Source organism: Macaca nemestrina, chromosome 19, assembly GCF_043159975.1.
Source record: "Macaca nemestrina isolate mMacNem1 chromosome 19, mMacNem.hap1, whole genome shotgun sequence".
NCBI lineage: Eukaryota > Metazoa > Chordata > Mammalia > Primates > Cercopithecidae > Macaca > Macaca nemestrina.
This window is the reverse complement of record NC_092143.1, coordinates 1,389,202-1,407,340: the sequence shown is the minus strand read 5'-3', so window position 1 is coordinate 1,407,340 and position 18,139 is coordinate 1,389,202. Positions and strand designations below refer to the sequence as shown.

The 18,139-nt window shown below is 41.2% G+C and overlaps 1 protein-coding gene across 12 annotated transcripts in view; it reads left to right on the top strand.

The window, feature by feature from the left end:
- LOC105489277 (ATPase phospholipid transporting 9B (putative)) overlaps window positions 1-18,139 on the top strand; it is a 289,967-nt gene that overhangs the window by 81,354 nt on the left and 190,474 nt on the right. For 11 of the 12 annotated variants that reach the window (XM_071085806.1, XM_071085805.1, XM_071085804.1 and 8 more), the window contains one exon: window positions 15,462-15,556. The exons of the other annotated variant lie outside the window; for it this stretch is intronic. In XM_071085806.1, the coding sequence (XP_070941907.1) occupies window positions 15,462-15,556 (95 nt within the window). The remainder of the gene's footprint in view (window positions 1-15,461; window positions 15,557-18,139) is intronic. 12 annotated transcript variants of the gene reach the window in all.

The window sequence follows — 18,139 nt, the reverse complement described above, 5'->3', positions numbered from 1 at the left end:
GCGTATCCAGTGTAATGAATAAGAAAATGCTTTGATTTGGGAGATGGTATTGTATTAATTGCCCTTTTAACAATTTTGATAAAAATATATGGAAGATACTATTCCAAATATGAAAACAGTTTTGAGTAATTAAGAGGAAAAGATTATGTAGATTGTGTTAGAAGATAAATTATGAACAAAGTCAAGCACTTTAAAGCTGAAAGGTGTTTGGAAATGTTCACTTTTCAGAATAGGAATCTGAGGGCTGGAGAATGTAAATACCTTGCTTAACATTATATGACTAATAGCAATTTTATGGGGTTTTTTTGTTGTTGTTTTTTGTTTTTTTGTTTTTGTTTGTTTTTTCTCTTTTTGGAGGAGGTCTTGCTTTGTCACCCAGGCTCCAGGCTGGAGTGCAGTGGTGCGATCTTGGCTCACTGCAACCTCCGTCTCCCGGGTTCCAGCGATTCTCATGCCTCAGCCTCTTGAGTAGGTAGGACTCCAGGCATGCCACCATGCCTGGCTGATTTTTGTATTTTTAGTAGAGATGGGGTTTTACCACATTGACCAGGCTGGTCTTGTACTCCTGACCTCAAGCGATCCACCTGCCTCGGCTTCCCAAAGTGCTGGGATTATAGGTGTAAACCACTGAGCCCAACCACTAATAGCAATTTTGGAAATTCTTCCTCAGCCTCTTAAAAATCTTTTCACTGCATCATTTTTAAGCCATAGTAAGACAGAAAAACATAAATGGAGTATTAGAACATTACTCAAATGAGATACTCTGTTGTGTTAACCTTGGATAAATAACACTTTCAAATTGATGATGTTTTAAAACATTTCTCTCTAATTTTGTCTTACATTCCACGTTGTAGGGAGAATCACTCTTTGTAGTGGAGTGATATTTAATACTTTGAATGTCGTGGATCCCTTTGAGAATCTTAAGAATTATCACCTCTTTCCTCAGAAAAATGTATACAGTGCACACGTACACTAGATTTTTTATTGTTTACATATCCCTGGAAGATTATTGATGGGTTCAAGTTAAGACCCTGCCGTAGTTTGTTTTAACCTATGCTTCTATTTTCATCCCCAGTTTTATTTTTTCTGTCAAATTAAAATTGTTAAAATAGTAGTTACTCAAATGCAGATATTAAGAAGTTAGGGCCGGGCGCGGTGGCTCACATCTGTAATTCCAACACTTTGGGAGGCCGAGACAGGCGGATAACTAGGTCAGGAGATCGAGACCATCCTGGCGAACAGAGTGAAACCCCGTCTCTACTAAAAATACAAAAAATTAGCCGGATGCAGTGGCAGGCGCCTGTAGTCCCAGCTACTTGGGAGGCTGAGGCTGGAGAATGGCGTGAACCCAGGAGGCGGAGCTTGCAGTGAGCCTAGATCGCGCCACTGCACTCCAGCCTGGGTGACAGAGCGAGACTCCATCTCAGAAAAAAATTAAAAAAAAAAAAATAATAAATAAATAAAATAAAATAAAATAAAAATAAAAAATTTGTGTTATAATATTGCTTTCAAGAATTCTTAGCTTTAGAAATTCTGTTTGTGTGATTTTTAAGTAATTAAAGTTTTCTTATTGCCTACTTGTTTTCAGTAGACTACAAATGTACTGAAGTTTTGTATCTGCTAACACTTTTAATACTATTTTATTGCTTTTTAGTTTTGGTTTGAAAAAAATCTGATAATACATTGTTTATTATAATAAGAACATTTTAAATCTTAGATATGATAGAAGTCCTAAGTGTTAATATATGCAGCATATCCCAGCTTGAACACTGGCAGCTGGGTGCTTGTCAGTACAGCATGGCAGGTTGCTTATGGCATCATATTGACTGTGTATTAACACAGAGTAATCTGTTGGACTGTGAGCTGATTGTTTAGAATGTAAATGAAGCTGTTGATGGATCTGGTGACTGATGGCTTAAATTCCAATTAATCAATTGCTTCATCACTTTCTTAATTCAGATCAAATATCTCCAGAGTGCACACAATTCTTTTAGTGGTATTAAGAGAAATTAATGCTTTAGAACTAATTTCATCAATCTCTTATAAATGCCAATATCTTTTTCACTTGTCTCCTAAGTGATGACATTATACTTTAAGTGTTTGGGACATATTATAATACCTCAGCTGTCACTTGTTAGTGGAACGGGGGGTGGTTAAATGACACTGTACTCATCCACATGATCTCTGCAGTGCTATTCATCTTGCTACCAGCTTGAAAATTTCAGGCTGAGTCATTAAATCATATAAATGATTTAAAAATTAAGTTTAATGGCAGACGATCTGGTGTTATAAATGCAAAGTCAATGCCTATCTTTCTTTTGTTGGCCCATCTCTTTCAGAGCTATTGGATTTGTGAGCTGTTGTAGGAAGTCTGCTAATATTACAGGGTGACTTGTGCGATATGACAGACTCGTGCTCCGATGATGTCCCATCAGTTTCTTCAGCACACTTGATGCATCCTCCTGTGTGACACATACACAAGTTGATCTTAATTTAATTGTCATTAAGCCTGTCCTTTCCTGTCGACTCTTGTCAATTGTATAAAATAAAATCAAGTATTCATAAGCAGTCTGTAATAGGATATAAGCAGACCAATTTAATAGCATGTTTTTTGCTGAGCCTTAACTGGCGTCAGTTGTAGCGAGTGCTTTCTGTTAAAAAATTATTAGATGCAGTTCTTGTGGAACAAGTCAAGCTGGCCATACTTCTGATTTGCTAGAGTTCATTCTTTCTCTCTTTAAATCACATCAGTTACTGCAAGGTTAGTATTTTTAACTGTACTTAACTTGAGTAAAAGTAATAACATGTCATTTTTCTTCTAAGTTTAAAAAATAGCATATGATTTAATATGAGGCATGTCTTTTTTCTTTAAACAAAGGCAGCTATTTTTTCAGTGTTTAATAAGTTTACAGAAATTTAGACATTTATTTCACTTTTAGAAACACAGAATGCGGGAAATTTATGAGACTCCGGAGATTCTCACTTATCTTTTCTTTATGTGTCAGATAGAGTCTAGAATCCAGTTCATTTCATGTTACTTTTATATTTTATATCAGAATATTCACACATACATAAAGGGGAAAATTCAATCTAGAAAAAAATACCGTAACTTTGAAGTAATATGCGCTGCAAACTTTGATGTACTGCTTCTTAGCTGAAAACAGCGAGCTTGTGCAATATATTTTTTTATAATTCTTTTGACAGATCCATAACACGGTTTATTTAAATATATCCTTGTGTGTGTGTGTGTGTGTGTATACACGTGTATAAGTATATGTCTCTAAAATCTTTAAAATTAACCTTAATTGTTCAGTTATTTACCTTTAGGAATACTCGTTTTAATATTTTAATATTTTATTTTATACACACACAGAGAGAGAGAGAGAGAGAGAGAGAGAGAGAGAGAGATAGTCTCACTCTGTCACCCAGGCTGGAGTGCTGTGGCTTAATCATAGCTCACTGCAGTCTCGAACTCCTGGGCTCAAGTGATCCTTCCACCTCAGTTTCCTGAGTAGCTGGGACTACAGGTGCTCGCCACCATGCACCATGCCCCACTAATTTTTTGTTTTTTTTGTAGAGATGGGATTTTGCCATGTTGCCCAAGCTGGTCTTGCACTTCTGGGCCCAAGCCATTCTCATGTCTTGGCCTCCTAAAGTGTTGGGGTTACAGGCGTGAGCCACTGTGCCCTGTAATCAGATGACATTGTCTCAGATGTAACTTTAATTGATAACGCCGATAACTGGAGAATCTTTTCATGGCTCTTGATCTTTTTGTGCCTCAGACAAGTGGGTTAATGTCTCTGTATTTCTCAGATTCCATTTTAACAATGATAATTCCCATAGTACAGGGTAGTTAAAAGGATTAAAAATAAAATTGGTGGGGTGATTACATAGATAGGGCACTTTTAGGCACTGAGTTGCTGGAGGCTACAATTAGTTGAAAATGTATCAGCTGGGAGAGAAAAAATATTTAATACTTGTGTAGAGTAAGAGACCTCAAGAATACTCAGTAGCAGGCGGAAATACTCTAGGAGGTTCGGCGGTCGGGGGGAAAGGAGGGTGTTGTGGATGTGGATTTGCATGGACATTTCAGTTGTAGAATGTTCTGTGGAAAGGGTAGGCTGGACTAAGCTATGTGAAGATCTGTTCTTACATAATCTAATGATTTCTCCAAATTTGAGAAACAAGTAGCTACCATGATACGAGTTCCCAGTATACGACACTCATGACAGGCTTTCACGTATTTTCCATGAAATTTTACAACATAACTTCAGGGTAAGTCTTATACAGATAAAAACAAAAAAACAACTGAGGTCTAACAAGTCAAGTTACTTGAAATTCAAGGGCATTGAGTAGTCAGTTACAGGGCTGGTGATCAGCTTCTGACTGTCTGACTCTGCCTTCTCAGTTATGCCAGCTTTGGGATGGAAGCCTCCAGAGCAGGCATTCTCAGCTCTATCTAGCACTATTGGTGCTTTGGGCCCAATATGTCTTTGCTGTGGTGGGCGGGTCTGTCTTCTGCACTGTTGAGCGTTGAGAATATTCTTGTCCTCATTCTACCAGAAGCCAGTCGCATTCCCCTAACTTCCTTTCCAGTTGTGAAAAACAACAGTGTCTCTATAAGTTGCCAAATGTAAATTGTCCCTAGTTGAAAAACTATGGAGGGCTTTTCATCCATTGAAGAGAATCTCTAAAATTAACCATAATTGTTCAGTTATTTACCTTTAGGAATACTTGTTTTAATATTTTTCAGAGACCTTCTTTCTCAGTGAGAACAGATTGAGTCTGCAGAAATTGAGCCATGGCCTGTTATCTTCGTCTCTACCCAGCTCTGTGTGCAGGAAGCTCTACTCTAAGCCTGTGCAGCCAAAAAGTCAGGGGCTCTGTCTTCTGCGTTTCCTAGGCTACGGCTGTAGCCCCACCCAGGAAGGCCTGGCCATGGCTCTTATTTTCCCCAGACTCATTTGGCAGAAGCCCAATTCCTGACAGGCTTGGCCTAGGGCACTAACATAAAGTAACCTAAAGTGGACTAGATTCTAGACTCTACCTGGGCTCCTGAGCATTCTACCCCAGTGAGTCCTAGCCCCAGCAGCTTGTAAGGCAGAGCTGACAGTGCTGGAGGGGCTACACCACAACCCCATCCCCAGTGTCCACTTGATGACCTGAGTGTCACTCCTGGTAGAGCTGGCTGCTGTCCTGTCCCCAATTCCAATGCCGTGCTCCAGAGTGAGAGACAGGTCCTAAGGACTGTGAGTGCTCAGGGTGAGAGACAGGTCCTAAGGACTGAGATGTCTGCAGCTTTACCTACAGAGTTTGTCTGAAAAATAGCCTGGCAGAGTTCATTTCTGAGGATGTCGTTGAGAACACTGGAGAGCTTGGTGGTCACCATTTCAGAGGGCAGAAACAGCAACCCAGCTTCTTGGAGAGTACTGGATCCAACCTATCCTAGGGCCGGGAGGCTGTGTACATGTGCTAGGTGCTCTCAGAAGCAGCTGCAGTGGGACTCGGGGCAAATGTGGAAGGACTCCCTGGGTGATGAACAGCCCTCCATGATGTGAGAGCTCACCAATCCAAGGGGCTTACCCACAACCTCTGAGCTGGCCAAATGATACATGGTCCTCTGTCCCCAAGGTGAGTCCTACAATGCTGAGCTTACACGTGACATCACAGGCATCCGTGTCAGTCTGGAAGATGGTTTGCACACCCAAGGTGATGGTCTCAGGAGTCAATGGAGAACACCTTCAAGCCACCCATCCACCCATCCCTGACTGAACACGGGCAAAGTCGCGAACTCCCTGAATTGTGAGAGGTCTCCAAGCCACATACAGCCAGTGATGAAGCATGGAAGTCCAACTAGCTAAGCCAGCCTGAGCACCACCTCTTGTCACAGGATCTTTGGGGTGTCACTTTTCCAGCCAGAAACCTCTATGTCCCGTGGCGCCTTTGTCTGAGTTTTGCTCAGGCCTGCTGGGCTCATTCTGCCTACTTGGCCCAGCAGACTTCGTTCAGTTTGTGCTGCCGGCCCGGATCCCATGCCTGCTGAGGGCAAGCCAGGAACAGAGCGGCAAGAGGTGTGTGAGCGAGCGTGGGGTCTGGCCACTGCTCACAGCCAGGCATACCGACTGTGGTAGGGCAGGCAGCTCCAGGTGCTGGCTGTGTGTGAGGCTGTTGCTGAACCAGGCGCTCTGTAAGCGGCTTCCACTGCGGGCACCAGGAAACGTGGCCCCAGGAGGCTTGGAGACACTAAGAACCACAGAGCCCCAAAGAGGATGTCACAGCCCTGGCTCAGTGAGCTGTTAGGTCTGGGCTCTCTGAAGGGCCACAGCTCTTCTGTCCTTCTCATTGCTTGCAATATGGCGAGTGGCAGCGCGTGTTTCAGCCCTGTTTGTGTTACAGCTCTTTCATTCCCACCATTCAGCTGGTCCTAAGTTCTTGTCCCGCATCCAGGAAGAACAAGGTATATGGACAACAGGAGGGTAAGCAAAGCAAATAGGTGCTTTATTGAGCCACAGTGCAGCTCTCAGGAGACCCTAAGTGGGTAGCTCCACTCCACAGGCAGGTCGTCCGGATGATTGCAGCTCTTAGTGGAGAGGACACCCGGAGTAGGTAGCTCCTATCAGCAGGCAGGTTGTCCCGTTGAGTGTGCATCCCCCAGCGGAGAGGGGACCTGGAGTGGGTAGTTTCTCTCTGCAGGCAGGTTGGCTCGTGGAGTGTGCAGCCCCCAGCGGAGAGGGGACCTGGAGTGGGTAGCTCCTTCCCACAGCTGGTAGTCCCAGTTTCTGAGTGAGTCTGGCTGAAACTGGCCTTTTTTATGGATTCAGAAAGGAGGAGATGCGTGCTGATTGGTCCATGGACAGCCATGGCGGGCCTGGGAACAGCACTATCTGATTGGCTGTATGGTCATCAATGAAGTCTGCACTCCCGGCAGTGGACTTCACTGGGAACTGGCAGCCCGGCCCCCAGGCTTCAGATTGTTCCTGGCTTGAAGGTGGGGTTTCATAGGGGACCTGCCTGTTTTTGCCCAGGAACTTGTCTGACTCCCACCATCAACATGCCATGTATGGCTCCCAGGCTGTTTGTCCCAAGGGGTGCCTGCAGGCCTGCCCGGAGCCACTCTCCCACGCTTGTTGGTGACCAAAGTCTGGAGGGGGCCGAGCCAGCAGAGTGCCGGGCATGTCAGCACTGCCCCGAGCACATGCATACCTGCCAACTCGGAAGGGGATGGAGATCCTGCCAGCTCCGGGGAGCGTGCAGCCCTGGGCACGCCTCCCTCACTGCAGCTGGCATCTTCGCAGCCGCCACTCCAGAGGGGCCGCTGCTGCCATCACATTGATCAGAAAGTGGTTTACGTGGAGCCAGGAGCAACCTCCGGAAAGCCAAGAAAAAGAGAAGGAGACTTTGCCATGGTAGTTCAGCCCGGCAACTGCAGAGTCTGAGCAGGGGGCCCATGGCTGCATCCTGCAGGGGGATGGATTTCCTAGTAGTAGTTCAGCCCAGTGAATATAAAAATAAACAGATGACTGAAACAACAAACAACCCAAGTGTAGTTTTATTTTTTGTTTTTTTGTTTTTTGTTTTGACATTTGTATATTGCAGTTGCAGCTGTTCAGTAAGTCAACTCTTGGTTGAAGTGCTGAGGTGGGGGACTGAGCTATGTGTTCTTGTATAACGGGTTTGGAGTTAGATGGACCTAATCGTGGCACTCTTCACTCACTTGGGAGACCTTGGGGTACTTTACCTCTGAGGCTAAAATAGGGACAGTTTTTCCTTCTGTCTCACAGGACATCAGATATTGTATATAGGCCATGCCTGGCATCTCATGAGTAGACGCTTAGTGAATTTTAGTAACCTTCCCCTTTTTGGGGGAGAAAGAAGTGACTTTCCAGTAGACATGTATAACTCCATACATTTTTCGAAGAAGGGGTAGCTGTGGGCAAGTTTGGAGTACAGTATGGAATAAACTCCATGACTCCTTCCTTAATTTGGAGTGCTATGTCTGTTTCTCCCCTGACAGTCTTTGGGAGGTATTTTCTAAATGAGCCAAGCCCCCAGTGTGTGTGCTTGAATTAAATCTCTCCCATGCCTCATTCTTCTCCTTGCCACATTTTCCCTGTCCTTCTCTCTCCTCCTCTCCGCCCCGCTGTTCTCTCTGATCTTGATTGGCCTTTGAGGTTCCTGACAGAAAAGAGCATTATGCTTGCAGAGGCAACATATTTGCGGAGGCAGCGTCCTGCCGCGTTGAGACTTTGAGAAGACCTGATACAGGCTGTTGGTCACCTACTTCCTGTGCGGTGGAGGCGTTTTCCCATGACAGGTCCCTCAGGGGCTTCCACCTGTCTCTGGAATGGGACTTTCCCTGTCTTCCAAATGGTGAACAGTGAGTTCTCTTGGTGATTTTTGAGGCTGGGCTATTTGTATGATCAACCCCATACTATTAATAGGTCCTTCTAGAACCTCTTATTTTCTCTTTCACATTTGTTTGCCTGTCTTTACTTGTTAGACTGTCACCTAACACTGTTAAGGTCAGTAGGAAACTTGGTAGCCAGAGTAATGCTTTCAGTATAGTAGGTGTTCAGTAAATACTGGTGAAATATGTGAGAGCATATGCTGTGTGTCACCTGTGCTGGACTGTGTGAAAGTCACGCGTCTTCACCCAGAGTTTCTGGACTCGGCGTTCCCACGGAGTGTTTCTGGACATTTCCTGTAAAATCTTCATCGAGTCTTCGTTTACTTTCTTCAAGATAAAAGTAAACCTTTCCTTAACATACCTTTTCTTAACCATTATTTAGTTATATATTTGTTGTTTTAATTATGAGTACTTAATAGTATTAGTTTAGCCATTTTGAATTATTTTGACCACTGTATCATAGTATTTCAGCTGCTTTATGCATTAGGTGATCTTCATCGGACTTTATTAGATCTGTAAAAGCTTAGTCATTTCTGTGGGAAAAATGTTTCCTGAATGCTGAATGACTTAGAAATGACCACAATCAGAAGTTTTAGGCTGTTTGCTACATGGCTGCGACCTCTAAGCAGTGAGGAACTTTGAAAGGCCGTTCACCTATTTTTTCCTTCTAACAGTAAATTACAAAGTTATCTTATGACTTCCAGCAAAGTTACAAAATTGCCTTACGATTCCCCAGTACTTAAAGTCATACTGTCATTACTGTTACTGTGTAAAGAACCTTTTATTTAATGCTTCCGTTTTGCTCTGGTAATCACTTGCAAGCTGACTGAGCTCAGACTCTCTTGCTCTGGACAGAGAGAAAGGCCAGGAGCTCTGTTATGGCTGACCTTGGCTGCCAAGGTAGGGAGGAGCTACAACCGGCCAGTAACTTTCATGCACTGGCTCTGTCGGATGAGCACAAGCTCATGTCAGAAACTCCCCAGAGCCACCCTGGGCCTGGGTGGCATCGATTCCTCGTGTGATTCTGAATGAAATTGATGAATGGGAGCAAACACTGATATTCTCCTAGAATGGCAGTGGGAGCCAAGAACAGCTGAGATGAGTCTCCTCTCTGTAGGTGTTGAAATAGGTGCTACAGTGTGCTTCCTGTGGTGCAGTACTTCGAGGTTAAGTCCAGTTACTTGCTTTATTTATCTCTTTATTGCAAACACCAGATGTCTGAGTCATACTTTTAGGTTGATATTTATTTAATCTAAATGTGTTTTTAAAACAGATTTTTAGTCTCTGGGTTTATAACATGATTTTTATGCCATTCTGTAGAATTTGTTTGGGAAAGCATCTTAACATATTTTTTAGGTTTCTGGAATCAAATTTTAGATTGTGTTGGAATTGTCGTTTCTGAGTTTAAACATTTCCATCAGTTGCTGGAAAGGCTGGTGTGTGAAGACCCCCTTCTGGTCCAGTGTAGTGTCAGAGGTCTCTCTCCTGCATGTCAGATTAGTTGGTCTGCTGAGCTGCTTGATTATAAGCATTAGCCAGTATAATACTGAGTTCTGAAAACTAGACCTTACCTGATTGTGACCCCGAATTTATTCAGTCTGTTAAGTTGTAGTCACTAGAACACATAGTACTTATTGCCTGAATCTTGGCTTTGAAAACTTGGAGGAAAAACCATTTTCTTCCCTGGTTTCTTGTTTTTGCCGTGATTGTGCTGTGCAGCTATACATGGTATGCTTCAGAATCTTTCTAGATTTTCTCAAGTTGTACATGAAAGATTCTTTGCCAATAAGCATATTTCGTTTAGTCTAACTGATGCAACCTTCTCCCTATAATGTTAAGTAACTTTGTTACTTAAAAACAGAATTAAAATTCAAGATTTGAAAGTATATTTGAAATATTTGAAACTTCATAGGGCTTTTTTATTAAAAATCTATTTTAAAAAATCTACATATTATTTAAATCTGATTGTTGCTTCAGTACCATTGTAGTATATTAGCACTGTTGAAATTTTGTTCATTTCCAAAATTTAAGACTGTTCATGTTTGAGAAAGGGTGTTATGAAGCAATTCACTTGTCAAATGTGAATATTTTTATGCCAGTATAATTGAGTTATATAGATACATATTAATAGGAAAGATAGGTTGCAGTTGTATTAGCATCCTAAATTGAGAGCTTTAATTTGCCATTTAAAACTTACTCCTAGAGTGAACAACACCTTTTTAAAAAATATGTTTTACATTGAAATAATTAATGACTCCTGGGAAGTTGCAGAGATAGTACAGGGAGACCCTGTGTGTCCCCTTTACCCAGATTCCTCCAGTGGTTGACAACTTACCTGTAGTAGAATATCAGACCAGGATGTTGACACTGGTACAGTGTGTGCACGTAAGGCTGTGTTATTTCATCTTGGGTGTGGGTTCCTGTCACCACCAATGCAGTCAAGGTGCAGAACTGTTGCACCACCCTGAGGATCTCCCTCACACTAGCCCTGTGGGCTCAGCCATCCCTCTGCTTCCAGCAACCTTCACCCTGGGTAACCATGAATTTGTTCTCCATTTCTATACATTTGTCATTTCTGGAATGTTATATAAATGAAATAAACCATTCATGACCTTCAGAGACTCTTTTTTTTTTTTGAGACAGAGTCTCACTCTGTCACCCAGGCTGGAGGGCTATGGCGCGATCTCAGCTTACTGCAACTTCTGCCTCCTGGGTTCAAGCGATTCTCCTGCCTCAGCCTCCTGAGTAGCTGGGATTACAGGTGCATGCCCCCACACCCGGCTAATTTTTATATTTTTAGTAGAGACGGGGTTTCACCAGGCTGGTTCAGGCTGGTCTCGAGCTCCTGACCTCGTGATCTGCCTTGGCTTCCCAAACTGCTGTGATTACAGGCATGAGCCACTGCACCTGGCTTAGAGATTCTTTTTCTACTTAGCACAACACCCTTGAGATCCATCCAAGTTGTTGTATAAGTCAACAGTTTGTTCCTTTTTTGCTGCTAACTAGGATTTCATGGATGGATGTACCACAGCATGTTTTAAACCATTCATCATTGTTGGTTGGAGTTTTTTGTTGTTTACAGGTTTTTGTTATAAATAAAACTGCTTTGAACAATTATGTACAGCTTTTTTGTGGACATAAGTTTTTATTTCTCCAGATTGATGTCCAGGAGTGGGGTTGCTGGTTTTTATGGTAATTATATGCTTATTTTAAGACTGACTAACCCTTTTCCAGAGTTACGTTTTTGTTTTACATTCCCACCAGCAATGCCTGGGACATCTAGTTTTGCCATATCTGGCCGATGTTTGGTGGTATGTGTAGCGGTGCTTCCTCGTGGTTTGCACGTGCCGCTCCGTTGTGGCTGTGACGTCGAGCACGTTCTTGCTGCGTGTTTGCCATCCTCAGGACTCTAGGAAAGTGTCTCTTCATGTCTTTGGCCCATTTTCTAATTGGATTTTTTTTTTAACTATTGATATTGAGAGTTCCTTATATATTCTACGTAGGCGTCCTTTGGTCAGATACGCAGCTTACAAATATTTTCTACTAGTTTGTAGTTTGTCTTTTCATCTTCTGCAAAGATCTTTACATATTCAAAGTATTTAATTTTATCAAAGTCCAATTGATTTTTTTTAATGGGTTATGCGTTTGATGTCCTGTTTAGGAACTCATCTTCCAGCCATATGCCCTGCGGATTTCTTCTTGTGGTGGCTTTTTTTTTGTCCGAAAAGTTTTACGTTGAGATCTGTGATCTATTTTGAGTTAATTACTGTATAAGATGTAAGGTTTAGGTCAAGGCTTTGGGGTTGTTGGGCTATGTATATCCAAATGCTCTAGCGTCATTTATAGTGAAGATTCTATTCTCCATAAATTACTTTGGTGAATGCATCAAAATTAGTTGCCATACTTGGATGTTGGGGGGACTCTCTCTGGGTTCTTTATTTTGTTCCATTGATCTGTGTTTCTGTTCCTTCTCCAGTATCAAACAATCTTGGTTACTGCAGCTGTCTGAAAAGTCTTATAATCTGGTGGGCTGATTTCTCCCAGTTTTTCTTCCTTTACCCCCCGCCCACTTTTTTTAGCTCTTCTAAACAACTTTTAGCTCTTTTAAACAATTTTGCCTTTCTATACACATTTTAGAATAATCTTGCCTGTATCTTTAAAGCAAATCTTCATGGGACTATGATAGTCATGAAGTAAAGACCTGTTGGCATTTATGGGTGACCAGGTTCTTCAGTTGCTAGTCTGAGATAAAAAGGGCAAGATGAAAACAGGAAATCACCACTGTCCTTTCTTGATACCCGAGGACTTGAGCTGGACTGCACTTTTCCTGCTTTTCTAGAATCATCATCATGTTAAAAAATTTAATGTTCAGCATTTTTTTGCTTTATTTAGGAAGAATAGGAAAGAGTACATCTGCTCTATCCTTCTGGAAATAAAATTCCCTTAAAGTTTTTATTCATTTTCTATTTTTTAAATTGGATCTTAAACTTTATTATAGGAATTTTCACTGCATGAAGCCATAGTGTAATGGACTGCTGCATCACCATTGTCCCCTGGAAAACTTCTCTTTAAATAACCAGACTTGTTTCATCCGTATGTCTCATTTGGATAAAGTCCTGTGTATAATTTGATTGCATTAACCAATTCAGCATTTACAAATTACAACCACAATTCCATTATCATACCATAAACTATTGAACAAGAATTTCTTAGATCAACACTTGGTGAGTCTCCCGGTTTCTGATTGTCTCACACACCTCTTCTTACAGTTGATCTGTTCTAGTCAGGATGCGAGGGCCCTTCTCTTGCATTTGTTACAGGTATCTCTCAAATCTGTTTTTATCTACAACAATTCCTTATCTTTGTTTTTTTATTTGTTGAAAAAACAGGGTTATTGGACATAGAGAATATCTGATATTCTAGATTTGTGTGAGTGCATACACAAAACAACTATATTATTAATACATTTCTTTATTTCTTGTATTTTTGTTAACTGGTAGGTGGATCTAAAGGGTTGGCCATACTCATTTTCAGTTTTCTTTTAGCTTTTCATTTTTTTGGTGAAAGAATACTACAGCAGTGCTTCTGTGTAGTCCTGTTTGTAACTGTAGGCAGATGTCTGCGTGTCTGTCTTTTAGTGATGAATAGATACAGGTGCTATCAACCGATCTTCCCAGTATAACGTTCTCCACCAGGCCGGGCGCGGTGACTCACACCTGTAATCCCAGCACTTTGGGAGGCTGTGGCGGGTGGATCACGAGGTCAAGAGATCGAGACCATCCTGGCCAACATGGTGAAAACCCGTCTCTACTAAAAATACAAAAACTTAGCTGGGCGTGGTGGCACGCACCTGTAGTCCCAGCTACTTGGAAGGCTGAGGCAGGAGAATCGCTTGAATCCGGGAAGTGGAGGTTGCAGTGAGCCGAGATTGCGCCACTGCACTCCAGCCTGGCGACAGAACTAGACTCTGTCCCAAAAAAAAAAAAAATTCTGAAACCTCAGAAGTCACCTGGATGAATTCTCACTGTGATTAAACTGTGAATTATGTTTTATACGCTGCTTTTTATTTTTTAGGAGTTTTTTAAAAGTTTGCTGTAATTTGGCTTTTTAATTATATAAAATGTATCTGATTTTAAAGTGAACAGTATAAGATATATTCAGAAGTCTTAGCATCTATTCCTGTTCCCTTCCTCCCTCTATAGGTATTATACACACATACATGCACACACAGATATATGTGCACACACACAGAAGCATTTGCATGCATACAAATACACTCACAGATAGAGGAGCACACATAGAAACACAGATTTGCATGCCCTCACATCCCTCACACAGATATGCTTGCATGCATACATAGGTACACGTGTGCACAGATATGTTCACACACCAGTATGCACACACAGAGAAACACACAGATCCTCAGGTGCTTGTTCACAGTTATACATGCATATTATACACAGATACGCATGTACACAAACATACACGCAAGCACACACAAATACATATATACACATGCATGTGTGCACACAGATATGCTTGCACACACACAAGTTAGCCATGCATGCACACTCACATATACATGCACACACGCAGATACACACATAGATACATATCCACACAAAGATGAACATGTATGTATATAGTTATACATGCATAGAGATATGTATGGACATACACAAATTCTCTCTCCTCCCTCCCTTGTTCTTAACTATAATGTATTTTCCTATATATAATGTCCAGCACCTTGCTTTCTTCATTTCACAGTCTATATCCTAGAGATCTTTCCATGTCAGTGTATCGAGGTCATCTTGTTTGCTTTACTTTCTTCTCTCTCTCTATTGCCGTATGTGCTCTGTTTTATTCAGCTAGTCCTGTTTGTTCCCCTTTGTTTCACAACAGTCTTCTGTTACTATAAATAATGCTGCAGGGAGCGGCTTTGTGTGTATGTCATTTTGTGCTTTTGCTATTCCATCGTTAGAATAGTCTCTGAGAAGTGGGATGATAGCATGGCCAGAGTAATGGATTTTCTTTATAGAATATCTTAGCACGTTTGAAACTGGATAGGCCTGTGGGCATATGGTAACAATTACCTTGGTCTTAGCATTGTAGTTGTGCTTTTATGATTGAACATTTTTTATGATGGTAAATCTGATATTTTATTAGCAAGATAATACCATACACTCTTGGATATTTTTGTGTGTTTGTTATTTTGTTATTATCAGAACATACATTGAAAGTAGAAATGATCAGTGCAGTTTTTCTAAAATAGAAGACTGATTAATGTTAAACCTAATAGGCAAGAGCAGCAAATAGGAAATGAGTGATTTAAAAGAATGTAATGGCCTACATCTTTTCGTGAAACTTGTTTTGTGAATCAAGGAACATTGTGTAAAATAAAGGTTTTTAAGGATTTTTGTTCCTGGGAATATCTAGGTTGTTATTTATTTGTCCTACTGTGCCCTGGAATTACTCTTTGATGGCACTTGTAGCTCAGGAAAAACCTTCTGTAACACAATTCAAGAGTGGTAAATTTTTATTTTCTACTTCCAAGGTTCGTGTTTTATTCGAACTGATCAACTAGATGGTGAAACTGACTGGAAGCTGAAGGTGGCAGTGAGCTGCACGCAACGGCTGCCGGCTCTGGGGGTGAGCAGCATCAAGACTACTCCATCCTTTTATCTTTAGTGGTAGTTTCTAGGTTTCACACATATTTCTGTTTATACCAGCTAATTTATTTAATGCATTGAGAATTTGTTTTATAATTTCTTTATTCCTCATGAAGGTTCATTGAAGAATTATGCCAAAATAATTTCTGTGATGTCTTAGCACATAATCAGTTTTAGGTAATTGTAAATTTTCCTCGACACTTAGGTTTTCTTTCTCCTTCTGCTCACCTTCCTCCCCCTCCTTCCTCTCCTTGCCCCCCTCCCCTTCTTCTGCCTCCTCCTCTTAATGTCTTTTTTCTTTTTCAATTTATTTTATTTTTTATGTGACAGGTTGTCACTCTTTTGCCCAGACTGAAATACAATAACGTGATCATAGCTCACTGCAGCCACAAACTCCTGGGCTCAAGTGATGCTCTCTCCACAGCCTCCTGAGTAGATGGGAGTACAGGTGCACACCACCACGCCCAGTCAGTTCTTAGTTTTTTTTTTTGTAGAGATGGGGGTCTTGCTATGTTGCCCAGGCTGGTCTTGAACTCCTGGCCTCAAGCAATCCTCTCACCTTGGTCTTTCAAAGTGCTGGGATTACAGGTTTGAGCCATCACACCCAGCCAGAAATTTTTATTTCTTATTTGGCTGTTTGCTCCTCTCCTTTGTGATTTTGTATTGGTGTTTGCCAATTAAAAAGTACATACATGCTCGTGTGTGTAGAATCTTTCAAATCAGTGAAACCAGATACTCACAAATGAATATCCTGTTTTAAATTTTCACCTACTTAGGCACATAAAAGTGTTTTTCTTTCTTCTATTTTCTCTCTGTACATCACATGGGCTTCATTAGCCTTCAGGTCAGGAGCTCTGTTTGAAAATCGTCCAAGCTGCTTCTCTGGGTCAGGCTTCTCAGTCAAAGCCAGGCAGCGAGGTGCTACTCAGATGATTTGTTCTCATGGGTTTTTAATTTTCAGTGTTCTGTGATTGTTTACTTAAATTCTCTAGGATACTATGCATAATTTATATGTTTAGAGTTATTACAACTTACATTTTTTCATGGTTAGTGAATGAGGGAAGGTAGGTTCTACTGGACCAACAGATGAGCAGATTGGAGAGGCTGGGCTGTTGACAGCTACCTTTTACCTGCTTGGTGGTGGGTAGAGTCAACCAGGCAGCTATTACGTCGTGAAGTCATATGTCAGGGAGCAGCACCTCCTCACCTGAGGATGGGGCTGGGTTGTGTGTGCATGCGGCAGTTCCTGGATCACACAGTGTGGCTTTCAAAGGAGCTGCCAAACAGTTTTCCAGAGTGGCCGTGCCATTGCCTGTCGTCACCAGCACCGGATGAGTGACCTGGTTTCTCTGTGTCCTTGCCGCCTTCAGTGTTGTCACCAGTTTTTATTGTAGACATTCTGACGGATGTGTGCAGTGATACCCTATTGTGGTTTCAGTTTGCGTTTCTGTGATGGCTGGTTGTGTTGAACATTGTTTCGTGTGCTTGTTTGCCATCTGCTTGTCCTCTTTGGTGATGTGTCCTGTTGACAGTCTCCGAGCAAAAGCATTCTGCCTTGGTGGATAATGCTAGCTGCAGCTTGTTCAGGGAGTGCCTGTCAGGGTGAGGAAGTTCTTTCTAGTCTTAGTTTGCTGAGAGGTTTTATCATGAATGGGTGTTAGATTTTTCCAAAGCTTTTCTGCATCTGTAGGGATGATCATACGGATTTTCTCCTTTATCTATTAATATGATGGTATGTGGACTGATTTCATATGTGTTACACCAGTCTTGTGTTACTGGCATAAACCTCACCTAGTAGTCATACTGCATGTCTTTTTATTATGTCACAGTATTTGATATGCTGACATTTTGTTAAGGATGTTTTGTGCTGATGTTCATGAAAGATATGGATCTGTATTGCCTTTGTTTAATGTCTTTAGTTTGATATCTAGGGGTAAGCTGGCCTTATAATAAGTTGGGAGTCTCTTTGCCTCCTGTAATTTTTCAAATAGTTGGCATAAAATTGGTATTACTTATTTTTTAAATGTTGAACAAACTCGCTTTTGGAACTGTGATCCTAGAGATTACTTTTTGGGAAAGCACTTGATTGTGAATTGAATTTCTTTGGTACAGAGTTAATCAGGTTTTCTCTTCATTGGAAATTTGTGTTTTTCAGAGAATTGGTTCATTTCATGTGAGTTGACAACATTAATGGCATAAAGTTCATAATATTCCATTATTTTTAGCCATTTTAGGATTCCTTCTTTCACTCCCAATATTGGTAGTTTGTCTCTGTTTTATCGATCATTTTAAAGAACTTGTTTTTGGTTTCATTGATTATCTTTATTGTTTGTTCATTTTCTGTGGTATTAATTTCTGCTCTTTATTTCCTTCATTCTACATAGTTTATGTATAATTTTTTTTGTTTCTTCCTCTGTAAGGTGGAAGTTAGACCTTTGATTTTATAACTTATTGTTTTCTATTTATAAACTTTCAGAGCTATAAACCTGTTTCCAAGCATTGTTTACCTATGTCACACAAATTGTGATTTATTTAGTTAACAATAGTTAATAATTTAGTTAAA